Consider the following 25,717-nt stretch of genomic DNA (forward strand, 5'->3'; position numbering starts at 1 on the left):
TAAATAAAAAAACGCGGTGGGGGAGAGCAACTCAGGTAGGTGAGGCAGAGATCATCACCATGCTCTTGTGTGAAGCTGGGCTGCAAAAGGGTTAGGAAACAACTCATCTGTGTTATAAAACTAACACTTGAATTATGATGCAGGGTCCATATAAGTTATCTTTCCATTCATAGTCCAACTGTGTTGTCTTTGGCTTTGCACTGTAATAATGGAAAACTATTGGAGGAACATCAAGTTCTTTTGTCTGTTCCCATCTTTTCTCATTCTGTTAATGTGCCCAGACTGATTTGTAGGCGATGTTTCATTGTTCAGTTGCCATGTCAAACTCTGAATTGACTTTGAAAGTTTGAATACTTTCATTAAGTTGTCTGTCAGCTCCTGCTGACAGAAAGAAGTACATAAGCTACAGTTAGCAGTCTGTTCCCCTTGATTCTCATATTACGTATCAAATAGCAAATCAAATGTGTATGTACTCAGCCTTCTGGGAAAGCCTTGAATGTTTACTAAAGCATAATAGAAGAAATGTACGCCAATTGCAACAAAAAAGCACATGAAAACCTTAAAAAGAGTAACATCGATACTTCCCAGGTAATAGTAATATTTAAAAAATTAATCAAACCCCACAGAAACTCTGTTTAAAATGCAGGCAGAGTGAAAAATCTTGGTTAAAGTAAATTGACTCCCACAGAGTACGTGTGTCAAATTGTCAAATGTACCCTCCTAGCCCCTTCCACACAACTGCTTAATTTCTTCTCCCTCTGAAAGGTCTATGATGTTTGTGTCTCAACCTGTTGGCCACCAAGGACACCTGATATGTTTGTTCTAATGGTATTTAGTCTGTGCTTTTGAACATTTCTTACAAGAAAATCATGTTTTTCTGGAACAACCATCTATATTTCCAAGCCTCAGCCTAAAAATGAACATTTCAGTCTGAAAATGGACTTCAAGACATTTTTCCATGCCATCTGAAGGGGATAAAAAAGTCCATGTGTCATCATCTTTATTAGTTTCCTATAGTAGAAATGTAGCATAAACTAGCCCATAATGTAAACCAGCTCATCTTTCAGCTTCATAACCTATGGACCCTACAGGAGACCTCTGCAGGCTATCGTAGGGGAAAGGGAGCTTCCCTTTGTATATTAAAAGGAAAAATCCAATTGCTGAGGCACCCATCCATGCTCACATGTAGTGATATATATATCCAGGCATTACTTAGTGTGCATTTCACAGAGAAATGCTAGAAACCTCTACAGCATTTCCATGGAAAGCTGTCTTTCATCAATTCTTAGTCTTATAAAGGAATGATTTAAAGTATACAGTAGGATGAAGCTTTTACTCTGTCTAAACATTTCATCAGCATAACAACCCCATCTTTAAACTGTTTTGCATCATCTGCTTTTAAGTAATGCATGTTCAAAGAAAGCTGGTAGCAATACTGAATATTAAGTTATTAGAAACTTGGAAATTTTGTTTTAGTAATTTCACCCACAAACACTGATACACATGTAATACATTTGGTAAAAGGCAAATTTACATGGACGGAAATCCAGAAATGAACTGCTATTGCATGGAATTTCTTCAGTCTTTAGACTGCCCACACCTTAGCGCAGTCAAACATAAGTTAAATGTCAGCTAAAAGTGCTATTTCTTTGACAGAGGGATTCAAAAAGTGTTCACCCATCAAAGTTTTCCTGTTTCTTTAGTCCTAGAGAATGTCAGCTCATCTGTTTTGGTGAAACAGACTATCCAGAGAATTTTGTGATCATTTTAGTTGTTGCTATGAAGTATTAGATGGCCAGTTGGAGTTCTTCCATTGTTGGTGGAAGCAAGCCTTAACTTGTAAAGAGGACAGGTAATGAATACTCACAGTAAAGGAAAATCTCTGACAGAAAAGGTTTTGTAATACACAGCTCAGTGGTACTTCCCTAATGGGGAAGAACTGTACAGGCAAATGTGAAGTAGTTCGTTGCATGGAAATCTTATTCAGCGTACCAGGAAATTCCCCACTGGAATGCACAATGGGCTCTTGCCTTCAGTCTGGCAAGAGAGACTAATCTTGTGGGAATTAAAGGTAGCACAAAGCACCATCTGGAGTAATTAATTTTAAATATATCTAATTATCTTCGAGGAAAAAATTTGTGCAGTTCAGGAAAAAAATCTGAGCATTTCAGGGATGACATGCATGTAATTAAGCACATTTTAACTCTTCTAAAGTGATAAGCAACGTCGTTACTCAAATCTTTATGAAGTTAGCCAAGTGATTTTTTTGTAACTGTGCGCTGCTTGATTACAGTGCAGTCTATGCAGTCAAATTTATAGAGTTCCATTCTTAGTGTGATGAAACCCCATAAAGCTTTTATATAAAATCAAAGGCAATAAGTATCTCTTTTGACTAAGTATTTCTCCTTATCTGTATCTTACTTTGTTGGAGAGGAGCAAAAGTACAGCTGGCGCTCTCCTGTTCTTTTATGGAACAATCTGTAGGCCTAGATGTGAAAGCATCTATTCCCTAGTAGAAAAGAGAAGAGCTGACATTACAAAGAAGGTTAAAAAAAATCCCGCTATTTTCCTTTTTTAAAAGATAATCTCAAAACCGTGAATATATATTCCTGAGAATATATATGCCTGCAAAATTTGAAAATAAGAAGTAAATTCAGTTAGCTAAAATAAGAGCTAAAAGAACTTTTTTTTCTTTCTTGTTTTTTCTTAAGCCGTTGAAAAGACTCCTGCTGAAATACTAAGCTCTGAGCTCTGAGTTTCATTTTTAGATAATCATAAAATCTCCCAGGGTTTTCAGCATCCATAAAAGTACTGTATTTAAATGGAGAGTGGCTCTACCAGTATTCTGTATTTCATGAACATCCCTTGATGAACATTATCTGAAAACACTGGGTAGAAAAGCATGTAATATAGTATTCCATATTCAGCCTATTTGTAAACTCTGCCTAGCTTCCAAATTGTCCTGATACACCAGGATTTTCAGAAGTGGGGTGTTTTTTTTTTCTTCAGTCTGTGTAACTGGTTTGTTTGGTTCAGTTGCTCAAAAGGAAAATGTAAAAAGGCACAGTCCAGATCATACTTACAAACTGATAGAAAACATCAATTTAATTCCTTTTCATATATTGCCCAGTAGGAATCAAGGAAAATAGGAAATATTTCTATCAAATTAAGGATGTACAATTAGAATACCAAAAATTTATGTGAATTTGGGTTGAATTTATAAATTGGGGAGGGGGGGGCAGGCGAGAAGAAAACTTTTATAAGAGATTCCTAAAATTGTAAACACACAGGTGAAACAGTGTCCCAGGAGGGGCAAAGGATAAATCACTCACGCTGGCTGCCTGGCTGTGGGAAATCTGAGTTATTTCTCCCCTCTGCCTCAGGAAATTTAAATCTGCTTTTCCTACTTGCTATTTCATATCTTAATTACTAGATTAGACGGTACTTTAGAGTGATACATGTGTATTATCTGGCCTTGATACTATTTTATGTAAACAAACATTTGCTAGTATTCGTCGGAATTATAGCTTTCTTATCTCTTGAACAAATACCACGACCCCTACAAATAGTATTGGTTTCTCACTGTCTTTTGCTTGCTTTCAGTGAAAGTGAAAAACAGGGAAAGAATCACAGGAAAAAGTCATATTTTTTTTAAAAAAAAAGGTTTTTACTTAAAGATAGGCAAATAGATTTATTTTAACATGAGAGTTTGTCACAAATCATGTGTTTAATAGGTAGTATTTCCTTACGATATTTTCAATTTGGATCTTGGATAAGGACAGAAATATAGTAAATTGCCAGGAATTCTATTTGCAAACCACCTTATTTTGGTAGCTGTGATAATATTTCATTTCCTTGAGGTCTGTTTTGTACAGCACACTATCCAACTAGAATTTCTTAAGCTTTTGGTGAAAACTACTCATCATTAAGGTATTTTCCACTGGACTTCAAAATTCAAATATGTGTTTTACCAAACCTAAGTAAACACCACTAAATTAAACAAATTCTCTACGCCAGCTGGAAAAGCGATGCTAAGCTTTCATAATTTTTTTTTCCCTTTAAACGGTTTTTACTGTCCCTGAAACCTAAATTGCATTAACAGAGTAGGTATTTGATCAAACTGCATTATGGACAGAGTTCTATTGTTCTTTGCTTTTTTCCTGTTTGTAACCAGCAAATCCCACTATTCAAACTGTTGTGCGAAGTTGTTTATGTCTCATGTTGGCATAATGACAATTAAACACATCACAGGCATGTACAAGCCAGAGCTTTGGAGTCTTGAAACAATAGTGGTCTTCTGACTGCCAAAGTCGTCCTGCTCCCTAGAAACCTCGCTTGCTAAGCCGTGATTTCAAGAGTGATTTAGTTTTTGAGCTGTTACAACAGAAGAGTTGATTTGTCCACTACAGAGAAAGAACAGCCCCAAAATACATTTCTATTTAATAAAGAATTCTTTGTGGTTTTGTGTTTAAATGTTGTTTTGCTTTCTGTATTGTTACTACAGTCCAGCATATAGGTGGACTGGATACATCAGAGAAAGGGCCCAGACAAAACATTAATAGAAATGGCAGTAACATGTAGCTGTTTAAATTATCAACATCTTTGCTGGTTGTGGAAGAATGGCCATGTGGCTATGGTAAATGGCTAGAGCCTAGGACACTATAATTCTCTTGTTTGTTCTTCACCTGACTTGTTACGTATGACATAGTCATTGCTTTTTTCTGTTGACCAGTTTTGCAAAATTGCGTTTTAATGTCGCTGAAGTGCCAGAGGCTAATGTGAAATATGCCTGATCTTTAGATTAAAAACGGCAGAAAATGCAAAATGGGAATGATTTTATTATTACAAAATCATCTTAAAATACATTAAAAATGAAGTATCTGAAAACCAGTATTCTGACATATTCCATTTTCTGTTCGCATGGAGCTTAACTCTTAGAGGTATTGTTCTTTGTTGCTCTGTGTGTGTATGAAGTCATAGCTTGGATGGATTAAAAAGGTGTGCAGCGAGAGGAGGAGAGAGAAAGTGTGTAACTCGATGATCCCAAGGGTCTTTTCCAACCCAAATGATTCTGTGATCCTGTGTATGTGTATTTGCCGAGTTTATGAAACGCTGAAGACACAAAGCAAAATGACAGTATAAAATCATTTTGGTAGAATGTGGTTTCTCTCCTAAGCTTTTTGTTTTGTTTTGCTTTATTTTACAGTTTGCCCAGCTGGTGTCTGTCTACAAAACTTTGGGTCCAGAGAAGTTCCCTTTAATTGAGCAAACGTTCTATCCAAATCACAAGGAAATGGTACGTGCAAATACCAATACTAAATTTGTTTACTCTCTCTGTAAAACAGGAACTGTAAACACACGATTCATTTTCCCATATACTGTCTATTTTAAAAGCCTTTTTGGAAGCTTTCAGAGGGATGAGACTGGGTGACCACTTGAAAGCATTGTGATGGTTAACTGGAAGATTTTCAGATGTGAAGGTAGTAATTTTTCAGCTAGCCAGCTTCAGATCTTGAAGAGATTAAATGCTTGTGAAGACACTGAACAACTATTAAAGTGCAAGAGTTACTTTTATGGTTTGTTTTCAGCCTAGTCCTTTATGACATGTTCAAAGTGTTTATTATCTTTGTAGATGATGCACAAAGCTATGTGCCTGTCAGTGTAGAACTTTGAACTCATCTAAAATCAGGGTCTTTATGAATTGTGATCTTCATGCACCTGAGCTGACTTTGATTCCCAGTCCTTTACAGACAGGAATGCATTCATAAAAATAACACTTCTGACCTTTACTCATGACCTGTCTTATGCTACAGACATGTTTTTCTTACTTTTCTATAGTTTCTAAACAGAAATTCTTTCCTGAGTATATTTTTCCAGAGGAAATACTTTCAGCACTGAGAGAAACTGGAGGGGAGGCTATTTGCTGATTGAATAGACTAGCAGAGAAGCATCAATTATTTTTAGAAAATAGTCCAGTCAGCATATGTCACACAGCTGTGATCCAAGTACCATTGCAAGGTTGTGATAAATACATTAGTTAGCTGTTTATGTAAGGTCCCCAAGCTGTAATTGCTGTGTGTCTGTCTTGAGACTCTGGCTAGCGCTTCGTTATCATAGGTGGCATCTAAGATAAGCATCAGTGACAGCAGTTGACTAAGATTTCTTCTGAAGTCTTCTTTCTCCCACATCTGTCTCATCTTTTGGTAATAAACACAGCATGGTGCAGTTCTGCTCTATTTTTTGATGTCTTACAAGAGTGGCAGGATGGCTCTTCATACTGCTTTCCCATTTCTCTCTGGTCTCTTTGGACTATTAACTCACAGATGTTTCCACTTCTCTTGTCACATATGAGACTTCTGAAAAGAGCTTTCACCACAGTACGTATTTAGTAAATTTGCTCACAGAAGTTTTGTAGAGCCAAAGGAGAATGGTACTGATCTGGAGTAGAGAGCTAAATATTGTCCCAGACAGTCGATTCTTTTCAAAATGGAAGGGGGAAGGGGGTTTTGTTGTTGGATTTGTAAGGAAAATATACAACTTTATAAATAATTTACTTTTTTTTATTCAAAGGAAGTGGTTTATGCCTTATGGATTCATTCATAACAGGTGGAGAGGCAGAACCACATCTTCTATTTTGCAAGATGCTTTTTAAAATAATAATAAGTGTTATATATCTTTATTTTCATGAGAATGTCCAAGATTAAAGATGACTTATAATTTCCTGCATACAATTTATTGTTCGTTCTTCATTATTTGATCAGCTATTATTCAGGCTCCCCAGGGAAGTGGTCACGGCACCAAGCCTGTCAAGAGTCCAAGGAGCATCTGGACGATGCTCTTAGTCATATGGTTTAGTTTAGGCAGTTCTGCAAGGAGCAGGGAGTTGGACTCGGTGATCCTTATGGATCCAACTTGAGTTATTCTATGATTTTATTGAAAAAGCAGTCCTTTTTAATGCATTGCTAAATTGCAGTACATAGAAACAAAGAAAATATCCTATAATTCTGGGACAAGAATCAATGTGTTAGCTTTTAAGTTTTGCATAGTATGACCCTGTTGATGGTTTACCAGTTCAATTGCAAACTGCTGTCTTTAACAACTGATTGTATTCAAATTCACTAAGAGAACACAAGCAAGATAATGTGTATATGTACCTATAAGATATATTTTACTTAAAACTGTAACAACTAATTGAGTGGGGGTTTTCCCCCTTTGTTCCTCTACATTGCTAATTAATGTCTGAACTGATGTTACTTGTCTTTTGTTTGAACTTTTGAATGTTAATGTTCTCCACAGCTGAGTAATTTTTTTTACATATTTCTACATAATGAATGTTAATCTAGAGAAAATGAATGTATTTTGATATTGCATTGCCATACATGGTTTAAAGGTTGCTGTAATAACTGATCGTGATGAAATTCATTTGTTTGTTTTCTCCTTCTGAAGAAATTATTTGGGGCTTTGTGGCTTGAAAAATAATCAGGCAACATGATACAAGATAACATTTTATTCAAATTTCTAGAATAGATTTTAAAATTATCTGGATACCAGCATCTTCTAGTTGATTAACTGAAATCATATTGTGCTATTTAAATTTTCTTGGGTTTTAAACACTGTTTATTAATAGTTGGCCTTATTTGCATTTACTTTTAGAGAATTTGGTATTTACAGTTCAAAATATTTTTTTTAGTTCCTCTTGTGTTTGCTCCTTCCCTTCTTTTTCTCCAAATTGTAACCTAGACCTCTCTCCCTCCCCTCCACTGCAAACCAGCTGCAGGGGGGTTGTAGGGGGAGAGCAGAGGAAAACTCCAAATCTCTGAATTGAGTTTTCAGCTGAGCATGCCAGAGGTACAGTTGTGCTTCTCTTTCTTTTGCTTCTTTCATACTCTGGTGATCATTTGTACTGAGTCTTTAGGCAGCAATAAAAGGTAAATAAACAAAGATGCCATTCTTTTGTGTAAAAATGGAGCTGCTTTAATGAAACACTTTTTGAAACAGAAACATTCATCTCAAACTGATTAAAACTATACAAAATGCTGTAAGGCTTTTTGAACTCATTGCTAGTTGAGTCATATCTACAGCCTTTCCCTCAGTAATTAGTTCCCTTTCTTTCACTACATTCCCACTTATGTTCTCTGTCATAAAAAAAAACAAAAACAAAAACAAAAAAAAAAACAACAAACAAACCACCAAACAGCTTTTTCAATGTAATTGTTGGACAATTTAATTAAAACTTAACTGGAACATTGAGAAAAAGCCAGCAATAATCATGGTGTAGTTTTTTCCACCATTCACCTGTACAGTCTTCTTCCTCCATTCTTTTCTCTACTCTTATCATGAGTCATATGAATAATTTTCAAATTAAAATGAAATGTTGTACCAGGCTATATTTATGCTCTAACTTTTCATATAGCACATACACAGTTTCAAAAAGTAAAAATAAAATGATGTAAAAATAATCTGCTGTTGATAATATATCAATGCCACTACAGTAAAAACCTTGATCGGAAAATAACATATTCAGAATGCCACATTGTAAATAAATCCTTTTATTAATCTTCATCAGTGTTGAATTGCAGGGAAAATAAAAACTCATTCTGAGAGGGTTTTTTGTAAAGCTTTTCTTGCCATATTTATTGATATGAGAAAAAAATAATCTTTGTACCATCCATTGTTGTAAGTTTGGCCAAATTTATGCTCAGACGGAAATCAAAGTGGATAGCTATTAATTTTGGAACACCTCATATAGGATATTTCATGGCAGGTTGAATATAAAATGTTTTTTAAACTAATTATGGCATACATTCATATTACAGTTTGTTCATAAATATCGAAGAAAACATTTATTTTTACAAGGTACATAGAGAAGTCAATCTGAGTTGGGCTAGTTAAGTTTAAGGTCTAGTTACTCTAAAACTGAGATAGAAAAAGAACTATGAGTTTAAAAAAGCAAAAATATCTGTTTGCCACGGAGCGCTATTCAAAAGACACCGTTACATCAAAATGGATTTGGAAACAAATGCTACACTGTACGTGTATTGAATATTAATTAGCCATGTGCTTGCTTCAGACTTTGTATGGTTATTAAGCTCTTGCAGGCTGTCAAAATTGTTTTGGTTTGACGTGAGGAAATAAGGCCTGTTTTTTAAGTCTGTCCGTAAATTGGTAATATAAATGTCCAGTGCTGAATAAATAGCACTCTCAATATTGTCTCTGCAAGTATCAGTTACTTTTTGGAAGAAATGTAGCCCTTTTATTTCATTTATGTAAGTAACCATAATAAGTCTATGGTCCAAATGAGTGTTAGGTGATTTTTTGTTTGTCTTTAGCAAAGCAGAAAATGAACTAGGCTTTATATTTGGCAGCACAAATACATGGTGTTTTAATTTAGGATTGTAAATTAAAATTGAGAAAAACTGATTTATATTAAATAAAAGGTGAAACACTGACAATTAAGGGGCAAATACTCCTCACAGGAACAACAGCATGCTTGCCTGTTGGCCTTGCACCATTTGCACTTCATTGGAATTGTATGTTTAGCCACAAAAAAAGTAAATAAGAATATTTATTCTCACAAGAGTGTTTTAAAACCTTCCCTTTAAATATGTATTCATGCAATTGTCAAACATTAGAAACATGAACAGAAGATGTCACAAATCATTTATACAGGGTTTTTTTGCAAGTGTATGTTATATATCCAATACAATATATCTTAGGGTGTGACAAGACACATGGGGCATGATGAATTTTATGTCCAAACTACTACTTCATTGAAATTAATGGAATTAGAGATTGCTATACACTTAGAGAAGTGCATATCTTTGCAAGTGTAAGTCCCAGAGGTTTTACAGGGACTCTATAGCAGACTAAAGGAACTATTTGCAAATCTGGACCCTTGAACCAATAGACAATAACAGCTCTAATTCTTAATGAGCCCATAGGCTGAAAATGTCACACTATGGTTAACAAGAATGACTGAAATGTTTGTGTTAAACCTTTAAATAGACCTGACCTAACCAAACATGAACAGAACTGTCTACATCTCTGCCTGTTGTTCTAAATTCTCATATGAGGAATACATGAGAGTAATTTCTAGCCACAACTGGAATGAAGTGAAAGAAATTCAGTGGAGAAAATGAGAATGAAATATGTCAGAAATGACAGCTATTACAGATTCATATCCTGCGTGACACTTCCCATCAAGTTTCTAGAACACAAGCAGTTGGGACAACTGTCTAAACTTTGGCATTTATGGAAATAATTTCTTAAGTTTTACCACTGTGAATTGAATTACTTTTGTAAACTTAAAGAGATGTGAGATTAGTTACTGTCTGCAGTAATCAATTCATAAAAGACACTAAAATACTAAAAGGCAAAATACATTGTAATGCTTCTCTAGTATAAGTTCATGAGTAACCAAATTCATTATGACAAGAGTATGATGGGTTTTCATGAATGAAAAAACATTAATGTAAATTTAACCTATTAGATACAGTCAAATATTTGAGAGCCTTTTAGACATCACTTGCTGTGTAAGTTATGCAATATCTATCACATATATTTTTACAGGAGTTTCTAAAGTCAAGGCTTTTAACAGTGCTGAAATACAATGACCTATTCATGTATTTAGAGAGGCATTACCAAGTACTACAGCTGCTGTGACGGTGGACATGATTTCTGTAAATATAAGCAGTTTTAGCCTGTCATTATTTGCCTTGGTTCCATAAAATGCTGAAGCATTAGAACATCTGGCTTTTCTTTCAACAACATATAGCTAGTCCATAGAAATACTGAATTAGGTAAGAGGATTTTGATTATCAAGGCTGGTTTTTAACTCAGTTATCAATGAAAGTTACAACTTTATCTGTAGATAAAGAAAGCTATGACATAAGTAACATACAAAATATGGAGCACGGATTGTTTTAATCACAGAAGTATTCAACTTGTTTCAACAGATAAGGAAATACAGGGATTTCTGAGCTTTTTTATAGCACATTGTTATAATACTTTACATATACACTGTACAATAATTCTTTTGTATCACAAGACTTTCATACAGAAAAAAATAGTTCTATAAAACATTTCGTAGTTCATCAGAAAGATTTGTAATAAACCATGGGGCTCTCTTAATTTGTAGTTAACAGAAATAGGGGACCAAATTTTGGCAATTCTTTTGATCTTGTACTTTCATATTGGTAAAAGGGAAACTTGTTATGCCTTAGAGGACACAGAGGAGCATTCTCAGCTTGAGCCTCTCTGTACAAAGCATAACTTTACAGAGTAGCTACCTCCAGGAGATTTGTTCCTCATCTTGCATGAGTGCCAATTCCACAGACTCGTACTTTAGCTGTACAGGACAATTTGTTTTTGTTTCTAAGCAACAGATACATTAGACGATGGCAGTTCAAAGCTGTGAGCGTGCAATGTTTGATGGAATTAGACTCCAAGGCTTTTAAGGAAGTGATCATTTTAAGGTTCACTGATATCTATAAACTCTTTCTCTGGGGGAGGACCACCTCGGTACCAGCTGCAAGTGCCATCACTTCTCTTGATACAGGCATAGTGCTTGGCTTGGTGCCCATATAGCTTTCTTTCTATCAGCCAGTCTGTCCAGAGGCACTCATTTGGTGTAGTGATGGAACAGGGCACCATGTAACAGGTAGTGATCTAAATGTGAAACAGTACATTAATTCAGTATATTGCAAATTTCATTAAAAAGGTATTTATTCTCAAATAATAGAACATGCACAGTGTATAAGCGAACAGTTGCCATCAGTGAAAACTGCTGCTGCCTGTAAGGTGGCCTTCACCATTAGACAGTGTTTCATTCTATACTTACTTTGCAGCCACAGCCCATTTGATATCTCTGATTAAGACTCTTCTTTTGAGACAAGGATAAATCATCCCATGGTTCAATGTAGTTGCATAAATGGATGAGGACTTTACCATCACTTAAAATTTGACCTACAGCATGGAAAATAGGAAAAATAAGGCAAGCAAATAAAACTGTTTTCTAGAAATAAATTGCAAGAATACCTGAGGTTTATAATCAATTGCACCAAGTTAGTCATATTTCACGCTTCTTTCAGTGAATGTAATTGTAACTGAGAGAACTATTCTACTGATTGAATGCTGAATAAATTAAAAATATTTAAGAAGCATATTTTTCAAAAGATGCTGATAATATGCCAGGGGGGGATGGATGCAACTGAGTAGTATGTTAAACTAAATTTCAGGACTCGGTAGAAAAATCTGTAATTACTTAGAACCCCAAATCTGCATATATGTAGGCATGTGTTTTCTCATTAAACATGTTTGCATTCCTGGGAAGAACAGTACTGTTGGTTTTAAACAAATAATAATGGCATACTTTGTATTTGCTCATTGCATAGTTACTGACCTTGACTTCCTTTGAAACTGCTTTAAGATTGTTGGATGAAGAATGGAAAACATGTAAGATCAAAGTATAATTACAGCTTTACACAATTAGTCCATTTCATTGTGTTTTGTATTATTTAGTATATAAATGTATTATTTTTTAACAAGGGCTGGCATATTTTTGCAAAGTCAGTGTAAGTAGTTACTTCTGGTTTATAGGTACCTTAGTTTTGTTACATTTTACCTGTCAAAAGATACTGTTTTTTGTTGTTAGCTTCCAGTTTCACTCCACAGAGTGACGAATCAAAAGGGGTATAGACATACTGGACATCCTTGAGCTTTTCAAATCCTTTAAACATCTGAAAATTATCAGAAACAGAAAGTCAGTGGTGGAAAACAAATGTGAGAAAACAGTTGCAAACAATAGCTGAAAAATATATGTTGCATCTCTAAAAAAGTCTCTAAAGTCTGAACTTGAGAGAATATACAAATAGATCCCTTCTCTACACTAAATGAAATGTGTCTGTTACTTTTAGAAGGAAACTGGGTCTTAATTTTTTTTAATTATAGGGTTTTAAATTTGCTTTTTCAGTGTTTTTAATGGATCTTTAAAGCTTTCTCTTCAAATCATGTTCTACTGGCATCTTCCGTTTAAGGAGTAATGCAGAGACAGCATTCATCTCAAAGTGCTGCTGCAATTTAAGATGCAAAAATTTTTCAATATATTAATATGTGAAATTTTATCTTGATTGGTGTAATGGTGTGTATCTTCAATGACATGAGAAATGCTCAGAAACTGAGTATTGTTCTTATAGTCAGTCATTAAAGCAAGCTGGTTTTCCACATCCAGAATTTTGCCCAGTGCAGCCTTCTCAAATAACTGTTGGAAAATGGGATCCAGCTCTTAGAATTTATAGCTTGCAGCACCAAAATGGACAAGCTCAGGATCAAAGCCTGAGCAGTGTTCAGATTGGCTGCTCCTTAACTAGCATTTCCAACTATGAAAATAATTCTTAAATAAGCCGTTAAAAGATCAAAACAAATTTAGTTGTGTCCAAATGTGAGAAGGAACCATAAGATGCTAATCAACCTCAGAGTGCCTGTCATCACCTAATATGACATAACTGAAACCCCAACACTTCGGGGGCCCCGTTGGGTGACATCATGCTGTGTGTTGACAGCTGTGGACAATCACAAGGCTCCCCAAAGGCAGGCTCTCCCAGTTGCAGCTGACGTCACTGGAAAATGTGTTTGTGTTACTCAAGTTCTCTCAGGAGATTTAAATAGTACAGGGCACTAGAAAATGCACTCTAATATGCTGATTTTTCTGAAGCCATCTTTATGGAATGAAAAAAGACAAAGTTGTTGTCATTGGGCTTCTGATCCAAAAATATTAGATGTTGATTTGGAATTCTTAGTAGAAAAAAACAAACTCACCAAAACAAAAACAAATCGGTATCCTGCACAAAGCAGCAGTGAAAATAATAGAAAGCTTACATAATGATGATGAAAATGTATCTTTATTTTAAAAAAAGTAGTCTGGTACATCATCTCAAGCGAAAAGTTCTCAGAAAGATGGCCAAACGAGGAAGCAGGAGCAGGCTGCACGCGTGTTGTGGAGAATCTGCCTGATTGCTGACCCAGCGCCTCGGGGCAGCCTGCGCCTCCCTCTCTCCTGCAAAGACCCGCTGGATTCCTGCCATCTTTGAACCTTGAACCCCCTGCTTCTGCTGTCCTTCCATCTGCCCCGTTCAGGCTGGGGGTACTAGGCACAGATGTCTAGTACATAGTAACTACGTGAACTCTGCAAGTATCCTCTGAGTTGAGTTCTCTCTACATTCAGAAGCCTTTGGTTGCAGTGTACAGTAGGGTACAGCTTCTCTTTTAATATCCCATCACTTGATCTAAGTTAACTTGAGGCATTATGCAGACAACACAAATTGATTTAACTATAAAAAAACCACATAAATATCCATGGCAACATATAATGGAGATCTAGTTAATATTTAAATTAGTTTAGTGTTTGTTTTGTTGGGGTTTTTTTTTTTAAATGATAGCCTGACCTATCTGAGGTTTTGACCTAGGTATTTGATAAAGCATTTCTTAAGATCTTCTGTTTAACTCAGTAAATCATATTTGATCCTCTCAATCATATTCTTTCATCTCCTAAAAAAAGTGTAGATATTGTCTCTGTAAAGGGATAAGATGGCTTGATTTGATTCTGCACTGTGAGATGGTCCATTTACATTTGAGTTCTGGTAGGACTTTGTTAGGATAGAAAATAGGGTGAGGGATTGGGTGAATAGAAAAAGTAACCCTGATACTAAAGTCTGTATCGACACCGTCCCTGTCCTGAGGTATATAGCCAAGACCAGTGCGTGGCTGTTGCTTTAGGATTTTAGAAGACTTTTCTTTAAGACTATCAGTATTACTTTCAGCATCTTGGGCATCTTCCTTCCCATTTCTTTTCTCTTCTTTATTCTCTTCAACATCTATCATGGCTTCTTTTCTTAGCTTTATATAGGGATTAATATCTAGCTTTAAAACTGCATGCATCACTGTAAAGTGTGAGTAACCTGTTTAGCTTAAGCACCTCCTCATATTCCCATTGTGAGGGGACCCCACCCTCTTGTAAAAGAAGTCTGATTCTTTCAGTGGGTTTCCATTCATGCAGCTTGTGTGGGAAATACTTAGCAATTTTGCTTACAACGGTTTAATTTGGTAAAATGTGTTGATTTCATGTATGACTAATATCTTGGGCCTTACTTCACTATTCTGATAATATAGGACAAAATGTCACAAAAGCTAATGGCATTGTTTTAATATTTAGCTGGCTTCTCAAAGTAAGTGTGATGAACAAGTCAATAACAATAATATTATTACGACAAATCGAATTGCATATAAATAATATATTTTCTTCTCTCTTTAGTATAATGCTGGAAATACTGCAATAAAAAAAAATAACAGTAGTTGAAAAAATGTATGGCTTTTCAACATGACAACCCATGTATATAACATGAGCAAACATCATAATTGGTTTTTTATTTCTGAAAATTAATGACAAAATCATATTTAATAGTTCTGTCCAAAACCACCAATGTTTTAATGCTAAGTCTAATGTACTGGATTTAAAATAACAGAAATATAATTTTTGTAACAGGAGTAGCATAAACCAGCCGCACTAATGTTAGATGTCAAACAACCCAGAGAGCAACATAACAGAGAAACAGCAGCATTTTGCTGAATTTACAGTTGCAGTGAAATGTAGCCATTCTGTGGTTCTGTGTTTCTTTTCCAAGAGGGAGGAAGAATTGCTGAGGGAAGTGTGAGTATGTGTATGTCTTAGAAAGTATTCACCAAAACTAATACTGAGTTGATAATCATGTTTGATCTTGACAGATCTTACAGCTCAAATACTAGAGTCTGTTCTTAGTTTCTGTATTATATAAAGTGAATGCTTAGCATATCCCCCCAATCCCGTAAATGTTTATGCACAGGGTTAGCCAGAATCACGTAACCCGTGCCATCTGACACTTCAAGGACTGTTCAGTTTATCATAATTCAGAGTCATCAAATTTATGGTATGAGAAATTAGTCTGTAAGCACTCAGTAGAAGAAAGACTGTAATAGTGAAAACAGAATATTCTACCATTTGACATACAGTGTTGATTTAGATTCTTTTAAATGTTGTCATCTGAGGGGAGAGGTAAGGAATTGTGTTATCAAGTTATTGCTCTGGTCGACCAAGTTCTCAGTTATTCGGAAAACCAAGATACACAAATGAGGTCACAGATCCACGAGGCTCAGTTTGAAAATCTCTGACAGGCTATTTCTGTGATGTTGTTAGTGAGTCTGCGAGTTGTCCCACTTCACTGAGGTGGCCATATCTGGCTGATTGCATACATCTTTATATTATTTTAATTTATTACTTTACACTTACCAAATCTTTCTAAGCATGAATTATGTAAAATTCCTCTCTCTTTACTTTTGCAACTTGATGCGGACTTTACAGTGTTATCCATAACACTTTCCTGTTAAAGTTCTGTTATTTTAAAAGTGAGTATTTCTCAGTAATTTTCCAGTATACCCAGTCCTGTTTAATTTTTACCTGTATGCCACCTCTGAATTATATGCTTAGAATATAACAGATTATATTATTCGTTGTCAGTTCTTGTGTGATTTACCAGGTACAGGCAAAGTTGCCTTTATGGATTTATTTCAGTGCCACACTGAGTTTACTAGCTGTCCCACAAAAGATTTATAGTTTACAGAAGCTGCTGTTCACTCGCCCACTCTGTGTTGTGGAGTTTCAAACAAAAATCCTTCTACTGGATTTGTTCGGGATGCTGAGCAGGGAGCTGGGTCCCAACGCAGCTGAGCAGCCTGTGTGCCAGGGTGAAAGCCTCAGCTCCTACCTCTCTCCTAACTCTCTTCTGGCCAGAAGTAAGAATTTGAAGGGTGGGACTATTATGACCCGTGTGTCTTTAGACTAAGCTTGTATGTAATGATGCAGAGCATCTTTTCTTAGAAAATAAATCTGTTTTGTCCAGTCCTAGCTGACTTGCCTTCTGAAACTTAGGGGAATTAAATAAAGATCTCTTACTGATGCCTGAGTTTTGAATAGGCCTCTACTTATGAAAATTTGGGAGAAACTCCAAAGCAGCTCCAATATATGAATGTATTTCAGAGATTTCAGTGGGCTGTTACAGAACAGGATTATAGACTGAAAAGAATAACACAGACTAGACAACTCATTCTTCTTTTTTTGTGATGAAGTATAAAATGATTTGCATTTCTCTAAAGTTACAGAAGTCTTGCAGAGTAGCAACAGAAAATAAGTGCTCATGGGAGGAAAGAGCTCTGGTATTTATATACTTATTTCTGTAAAGAAACATTTGAAAATATCCTTAATAGTTTAAGAAGACAGAAAATGGCAAATGGTGAAGAGTTTTGGCGTTTGTTTTAACAAGGTAAAAAGAATTGGCTAGTTGAAATTGCTATACAATCTTAACAGAAGTCATGTGTGATAACCATCCTTGTGAACGTTTTGAAGTATTCTTGTTTACCATCGATTTTTCTTAGTAAAGCTCCGTGAGCAATACCAATGAAGGCTTGAATTTTTTTTTGAAAGCACATATCCATTCATAATGATCTACTTGTGCTCTCAATAAATGTAACACAAGTCAATACAAATAATACAAAATAATACTCTATAAAAAATGAGAGATAAAACCATCTACAAAAGTTAAAACAAACAAATGAAAAACCCCACCAATGCACATTGACATGTTTTAATTGAAAGAGACTACCTATCTTTTGTGTATGCCAGAAACAGGTACATCATGATGTTTTTACATCAGTGAGAGTTTGATGGTGACTTGAATGGGATCAAGATATGTCATCTTAAAGTACATTAATGAGTATGTCTCCTTATTGGAGCTGAACAAATAATGGAAAAATCTGTGAGATCCTGAATGACTATTTCTGGGTGCTTCTACTTGGTGTTTGCTCTCCTAACAACATTCATACAAATGGATTTTTGTTTATATGAATATTAGGGAAGTTCTCCTGTTTCTGCAAATATCCCTATTCACTTACGAACAAAGATCCTTGCTATTCCATCTGGAAATACTTTCCTCTGTTTATAAAGTTTACATCATCCAGTCGAGAGTTGCAATATCATAATGCAACATAGGTGATCAAGTATCCACCAGAAACAGCAAATGTGTCAAACACCATTCATAGGTTGAAGTATGTTTTCATGAAGTATTCATAAAGCAATTGTGAGTAACAAAATATTTCATCAAAATATAGTTATTTAGCAAGCAGCTCACGAATGTCAGAACAGCTTCCTCTTTTTTTTTTCCATTTTTTTTATCCCTACTTTGATTTATTCTTTGTAGTTCACCTGGGTCTAACCATATAGGCAGCAGGAGCCTTTTCCAGCTTAAAGCATTTAGGGCTAAATTGTAGTCATATACATAGGTTATCAGCATTGAACTTCAAAATAGCTAAGTGATTCCATGTACCTTTATTTGTTTGATTTCATACCGGATCATTTTGTGGGTATCAAGAGGATCATCACTGGCAGGAACCACCTTTTCGCTGGATATTTTTGCTCTAATCACTGTAATAGAGAAAAAGATTTAAATGCAAATAAGCGTATGTCTAATTTTATAAGTGATAGTGAAAATTATATTGATAGATTTTAACATTTTAAACTTTAGGTAGAAGTAGAGTTTAAGGCTTGTTACTATAAGAACACTAGATTAAGTTTTCCTTCTGAAAAGAAAAATAAGTGGGCTGCCTGTGATATAAATCTGAATTTCTGTGAATCTGGAAATCTGAATTAAGTTACCATTCAGTTTTGACAAAAACAGTCCATCAAAATCTTTGAAATACTTGAATCCCATAAAATTTTATAAAATAATCATCATTATAAACAGTGGGCAGAGGAAAGGGAGACTTCTGTTAATGACCAAAGAGTTGTTGATCAGATAACAGACTTGAAGTTAACACTCTGAAAGACCCTGCCAGACAAGATTAAAGCATCAATTTTATGCATGGAAGAAGACAAGAAGAGCACGGTCTTCCATGCACTTTTCTGGAACTATAAATGTTAGGATTTTTCTTAACATGTCATTAGTTGTGTTAACCTGTATAAATTAATTACACCCTCTTTTGATGCATTTTATTTATTTCCTATCCTTTAAACAAGGCAAGTATTAGATTTTATGAAAGAAGAAATGCTTTCTTTTCCTATCTGTTTGAGTCATCTCTCTTGTATATGCTGTTTAAAATATACCAGGACTGTTAAGCACAGAGAACAACAGGATTCTAAGAATGTGGTATATGGCCAAAATATCTCCAGGGACTTCTGTCTCCCCAGAGTATTGAGAGTCCTGGTTTTGCTCAGTTCTGGATGGCCACTATTACAGCTCCTCTGCAGCTGTAGTGCTTGTTGGAACAAACAATCTGTATCTGCATGGAGAGATACTGGCAAAGGCCGGAGCAATCAACAATCAAGCCCCACTTCAACTGTACATCCGATTCACAACTGGGCAGAGATGCATCTGTGCAAGGACATCTGCATCTGCAGGTGGGATAGAGACCAGAAAATACTCTTCGGTATGACTGCAACTCTCTGACACCTTCTTTTTTTATTTTGTTTTTATTTTTCATTATGAAAGGAACCGTTCCATCAAAATTAGTATGAAAAAGACATGACAGAATAAGTTAGGTTAGAACGAGCCTCTGGAGGCCTAGTCCAACCTCTTGCTCAGCTTGAATCAGGATGCTCAGGGCTGTGTCCAGCTGAGTATCCCTGAGGAGGGAGATTCTGCAGCCTCCCTCAGCCCCTGTTCCAGGCTTTAACCACTCTTACAGTGAAATCCTCATACTTCCCATTCACTGAAAAAAATATCAAGCTAATGCAGAAGAATATCTTTGGGCATCAAAATCCTGCTTTTCCCCAAAAAACATTTCTTTGACAGATGGACCTCTAAACATCGTATCTAAAGAAGAGGAATAAGAAACCCAGGTTGTAATTAAACAGCCAGAGGTCAGTCCCATCTAATAATGGGCAATTCTCATTTCCTCACTTATTAGCAGAGCAAACTGTATGTAATAATCAACACAATGCAGATGCTTACAGCTTCAAAGCTTGAGTCCTCTATCTTTTGGCACAATGCTCCCTCCTCTCAAGCCATTTAAACTCTTTTAAAGGAGCATTTTAGACTTGGGTAGGATTGGAAGAAAAGAGTTCTTTTAAGTATGAACAGCAAATTCCTCATTTCAAATGGTAAATGGCAGCATCTCTTTAATCATCTGCAGATGTGTTATGTTCCCACAAATTAACAGTACTTCTTCAGTGCTTTGATCTAATTCCAGATTAAAAGTGTTGTGGATTGTGTGTACTATACTGATGGAAAGGTCAAATTAGAATCATGTTGTTTTGGTTTTCATTGCTTTCCTTTGCATCATTACTTCCTAAAAAAAGGTTTTCTCATTAAAGACTTCACTCAGTATAGAAGGTAAGGGGTGAGACAACAGGAGCTAGCTCCATTATTTTATTAATACCATAACATGGTTTATATGCAGGAAATATTTTCCTGCCTATTCATTGCAAATATTTGTGGTATAATTAAAACTCTTTTCCCCTTGTGTTTAATGTTGAAACATCACTCCTTTTCATTTTTTTATTAAATTCTGCTTGTTAGCATCTGAGAGGAACATTACAGATGATCAGTGATAGCTGAGAGGGTCCCCATGTAGTCATGCAAGGCCGAAAGTATAACATTTTGGGGTTTTTCATTAAGAGATCTTTTTCTGGATATGTAGAAGAAAATGAAAACTATTTTTATGTTGTGTGTGTTTCATTCATTTGTTTGTTTAAGAGAAAGCTTCCAGATGGAGATGGAAGACCAAATTGAGATTATTTTTTTTTTTTAATGACAAGAAAGTTTTACCATTACAGGATGTCTAAATTTTAGTTATTTGGCCTCTACTTTTCTATTCTCCTGAAACCAGATTCAAATACACACAGATTTTTTGGGGGCCTTTTAATCCTCCTTGGTTTTCTTTTTTCTGTGCTTTAATATTTTTTTTCAATCAGTGTCGTCTAGCTGTCTCCTAAAACCTCTTATTCATGTGGTTGCTTCTGTTTTTAACCACAAGCACTTCCTGATTTAGCATTCCTGGGCCTAGCCATCTCCCTCTCTTCACTCGTGGTTCAGAGGGTGGTTATAACTTAGGATTCCTCCTAGTCTGCACTTCTTTTCAAGAAATGGTTTCAAGTATAGCACGGCTGGCTTGGCTTCTCCTCTCTTTGACTGAGAACAACCTCTGGTTGTTTAGTGTAATAATGTCATTTTATCTGTCAGACAGTTATTGGTTCCTTATGAGGAATTTGCATGTATGAAATCCATACACATACCCTTCATATTCTAATGCCAGTAACGCAGGCTGCCTCCAATTCGTTCTGCATTAAAAATATAAACTGTTTTTCAAAAGACTCTAACATTTCAGTAGCAGGATGTAGCATTTCTGTGGAACTCGTATCTTCTAACTCGTGGTACTTTTATAAAATTTAAACTTTTATCCCCGCTTTGTAGCGGAAGGTTGTCTCAGGTGACTGAACTGAAAGGAAGGTGACGTGATCAGAGCCATGCAGGGCTCAGGTGGAGCCTCAGAACAGAAGTCATACCGGCAGTTACTGGCCTCCACGGCTACGCTGAGTCCATAGTGTCGAGTTGCCGCCTCTCTCAGCAACTGCTGCTTTGATTACTAGGGCCATAGCGTTCTGCAGTTACAGGAGGACGGTGTTCTATTTAAGTAAAGTTTTATTAAGTAAACCAGCTTGGCTATTGGACATTCATTATTAGAACTGTGTTAAGAATATTTTTATTCCTTCTTTCCTGAATAGTAATAAAAACCTCCCAACCATTTCTACATCAACAAAACATAATTTTGAGCTGGATAAGGTTCAGAACTCAGTATATAACATTGGATATATTTGTCTTTATACAGTCAGGGGAAAAGCATTGAGTTTTATACAATACAGAAATCTTTATATACAGTAAGGGTAGAAATTTAGGCATTAACTGAATCTTTCTTAAACCTGGGTGATTTATCTCTGAAATTAGCTGCACTAATTATTTACCTGTAAATAAACTGTACCATCACCTTGTATATTAGAGATTTTTATGGTCATGAGGAACTACTTATACTAAGGACTTTTTAAAAAGAAATTCACTGCCATTAGATTAATTTTACCACACTACAGTGACGTATGCAATGAAATATGACCAGCTTTTTCACAGGAGACACAAAGAACTGAGCAGTATACTAAAGGCTGCATGCCAAATCATAGATATAGATGGAATCAGAATAAAGTAAATCCTTGTGCTTCGTCCACTGAAATGCATATGTTCCCTAAAAGTTGTATCTCTGTAGACTTGGAGTTTTTTCTTAAGGCATTAATGAAGGCAAAACTGTTCAGTGAAAAATTACTCTCAATGTTAGTATTATTAAATAATATATTCTTTATGATACTCTTTTATATAGTATTATTGTACTTGCACAAGTTTTAAGATGATGCTGTTTAGCCTGTTTCCTTAACCTATTTGTCACAGTACTATTGTTTGAAGGTGGGCAACTTTACTCAACAAAAGTAATCCTTCAAAAAGGAAAACTAACTGGAGTTTACTCTCCCAATTAACTTTATTATTCCAAGAAATAGAGGTAAGGGAGAAGGTAAAAACTGATGAATAAAGGAGATATTTTTTCTCCAGTATCTGTTAAATATCAGTAACTATATAATGAAAAATACTTAAATAGGAAAATATTGAAAAATATTACTGGATGTAAGAACAAGATAACTGCTTATGTGCATTCTTATTTTAAATATATAAACCTAAATGTAATAAAATAAGTAAAAATAAAAATATTGCTAAGAAGAGTATAAATTTTAAAGATGGACAGGTAATAAGGCAGATACTTGAAGCTTTGAAAATCTATTTTGTCATCTGTTTGGGCTCTAAAAAACACTTAAGCTACATCCTGAACAAAGTTGTCAAGTGTGTTAAGATCACAGTACTATGAGAAATACAGATGACTATTAAACTGTTGTTTTACTTAAGTTGGGTTTAGTTCAGTTGGGGTTTTTTTTCTGAGGTTTGGTTTCTATCAGAAGAAAAATTTTTTACTCTTTTCTACAATTAAAAGGTTTTATAGATTATTATCATGATGGACGCATCCAGTTTGAAATATTATCTGCACTGGAGTATTAATTATATCAGTGATAAATTATGTAATACCTACGATTTGTAAATGAATGTATTTTGAGTTAGGCAGTTGCAGCTTAAAGGAAAGCTCCATAGTTAATTAACTTCCGTAAGAGGTAGATTAATGAATGGAAGGACAAGGTTGTCTAGACTGGGATACCTTAGCTGCTTTTTGGAAAAATAAGGACTAAATCCTGTCCCTTAGCCTTGCAATAGATTCTGAGGTCCAAAAACAAAGCCCTTCCCCTCTCCAATATTGAGAACGAAGAAGGGAGATCTCGAACGAAAAAGGAAGAGTATGTGCAGTTCTGCATGCAGAGGAAACCATAGTGCTGGGCTGTGCCAGCCATTTGTATTCCTGGTTTGCCCTGGGATTCAGCTCCTTTTATGCACCACTAAGGCCACTTGCAAATTGTAGGAACAGTGCCTCCATTATTGGCACTGCACCAAAAATAGGCAGTTAAACTGCAGATGAAAGTCTCTTATTTATTCTCCTTTCTTTCTCCTGAATATTCTTGCTGCTCAGGGTAGGTTAGCCCTCACTAAGAAAGTAAGAGCAGTGAGTCCTGACATGTCCAGGTAATTACATCCCTTTCTAGGTTTGAGATCAGAACTAGCAGTAGCAACGTTCCTACAAATAGCCATCTTCAGGAAGACGCTGTGTTTCAGATGTAGCCTGCAGTTCACTTAAGACTAAGTTTACAGACTACAGCATAACTATCTGAGTAGAAATTTAATCTTCATCACTCTTAAGCAGACTTTCTCTCCAGAAATCAGAAAAGATTATTTCACGTCACACACGTTTGTAATCAGAATTAGCTTTGCTCCAAAATACCTGAAATGAAACTTTTAAAAGTATATTGACAGGAAATGATAGATGTAAGTTACTAAGAAGTTATGACCAAGTTTGTGGCAATGACTCATGCAGCTCTTTATTATTTTTTCTTGTATTTTATTGCCTTAGGTTAGCCTTTTAATTTAATTACCTAAAATATGAGCAGTGATTTTTGAGCAGTTATTTCTACCTGTCTTTTAATGTGTGACATAAGCTGTTTCCGGATGCTCTTACTCTTGTAGGGGCAAAGAATAAGAGTCACAAGGAGAAGGATCTAAATAAAACTGTATTGTTGTTGTGTGGATGGGTCGAGGATGGCATCCCAAATATTCATGGGAACAGATAGAAGAAAACACCCAAATGTACAAAAATAGAAAACAAAAGTGTTTTTCTGAAATTACATATGAATCAGAGTATGCAGCATGAAATAAAGCAGAACTATGAACACATAATGTGTATGTACATAATTTTGAAGGCCTCTATATTCAAGTGAATTTATATATATAAAAAGGTCCATTCACCAAACTGAAAACATTCACATATACAACATGCAGCTGGTTTTGTTCACCTTTCTACTGTAAGATTACTTAAAACTTCTATCAGAACTTTTTTTTCCTTTTAGGGGTGCAGTAGCTTAAACCTGCTACATAAATATCTCCAATTCCTGGAAGATCACACCCAGAATATGGGTCAAGGGTAAATACCACGGTGACAAGTGCAGGAGCCTCAACTCCCTTGAGTTTATTCAAAACTTCATGTTTCAATGCAAAAGTTCTTGTCCAAAAGTCTTGTCGGGTTTTTTTGTTGTTGTTTTTTGGAGGAGGATTCCTTTTTTTAATCAAAAGCATATATAGAGACTCTTTTTTCTCAAAACAGTCTCTGAAAGACATTTGCTGTTCTGGATTTTGGCTCATCACAAACACTTTTGTGAGATCCAACAGTATTTTATATGTCCAAAGGAAGTAAATACCACTACTACAGAAATTGCAGTAATTCTGATTAATTCACCTCTGTTCCCGCACTGTAGCAGGTCGGTTGTTCTGATCATAGGCTACTGAAAGAGCGTGGTTGGAATATGACAGTGGCTGTACTGCGTCGCGGGTTTATACACTCACTGAAAGCATTTATCAAGAGGACATTCAGGAGAGTCCAAGCTCTTTGTTTGAAGCTGTAAAGGTGAAGTTTCTAGGTCCAGTGATCTAAAATAATTGCACTGTAAACCAGGAATCAACTGAAATGAATCTGGGTTTTACAGGCCATATATAGGGTTGTTCTGTGAAATGGCTTTTTCTGTTCCTGTAATGATATGCTTGTATTACTTCCAGGTGTATAGTTTTTCCTTCATTCTGAGATCCCCATTCTTTGTTCTGAATAGTGGAGAGAGGAAGGGCTTCTTGAGTACTTATTCTCTTTCTGTAACCCTCAGTATGAAATGGGGGGGTTCTTCCTATTTAATTGGGTGTATCAAAGTAGAAATTCATAGAAAATCCTCAGTTTACCTGGTTGTAATTCTTGCTGGTGCTAATACAACTTTATACCATCTGCTAAAGATACACCTGCCTGTTTTTAAGAACATAGACTCCTCATTTGAATTAACTGTAAGAAGCTTTTCTTAACTTTACACCCTTAATTTGTTTTACGGTATCATAAGGGAAACCTCCAGAATCGATGCATTAACTGCTCAATTACATAATACTGATGACTTTCATTTGAATATTGG

The 25,717-nt window shown here is 35.5% G+C and overlaps 2 protein-coding genes across 3 annotated transcripts in view; one reads left to right on the forward strand and one right to left on the reverse strand.

Moving 5' to 3' along the window:
- The window catches only part of SYN2 (synapsin II), a 127,546-nt gene that overhangs the window by 25,044 nt on the left and 76,785 nt on the right, over window positions 1-25,717 (forward strand). The window contains exon 5 of the mRNA XM_026857877.1: window positions 5,207-5,296. Coding sequence (XP_026713678.1) covers window positions 5,207-5,296 — 90 coding nt within the window. The remainder of the gene's footprint in view (window positions 1-5,206; window positions 5,297-25,717) is intronic.
- TIMP4 (TIMP metallopeptidase inhibitor 4) overlaps window positions 7,952-25,717 on the reverse strand; it is a 30,585-nt gene continuing 12,819 nt past the window's right edge. For both annotated transcript variants that reach the window (XM_026857880.1, XM_026857881.1), the window contains exons 2-5: window positions 18,408-18,505; window positions 12,623-12,737; window positions 11,840-11,964; window positions 7,952-11,667 (exon numbers count right to left, since the gene is read on the reverse strand). In XM_026857880.1, coding sequence (XP_026713681.1) covers window positions 11,470-11,667; window positions 11,840-11,964; window positions 12,623-12,737; window positions 18,408-18,505 — 536 coding nt within the window. In that variant the 3' untranslated portion in view covers window positions 7,952-11,469. The remainder of the gene's footprint in view (window positions 11,668-11,839; window positions 11,965-12,622; window positions 12,738-18,407; window positions 18,506-25,717) is intronic.

This window comes from Athene cunicularia (genome assembly GCF_003259725.1).
Source record: "Athene cunicularia isolate RWA chromosome 12 unlocalized genomic scaffold, athCun1 chr12_part1, whole genome shotgun sequence".
NCBI classification, from domain to species: Eukaryota; Metazoa; Chordata; class Aves; order Strigiformes; family Strigidae; genus Athene; species Athene cunicularia.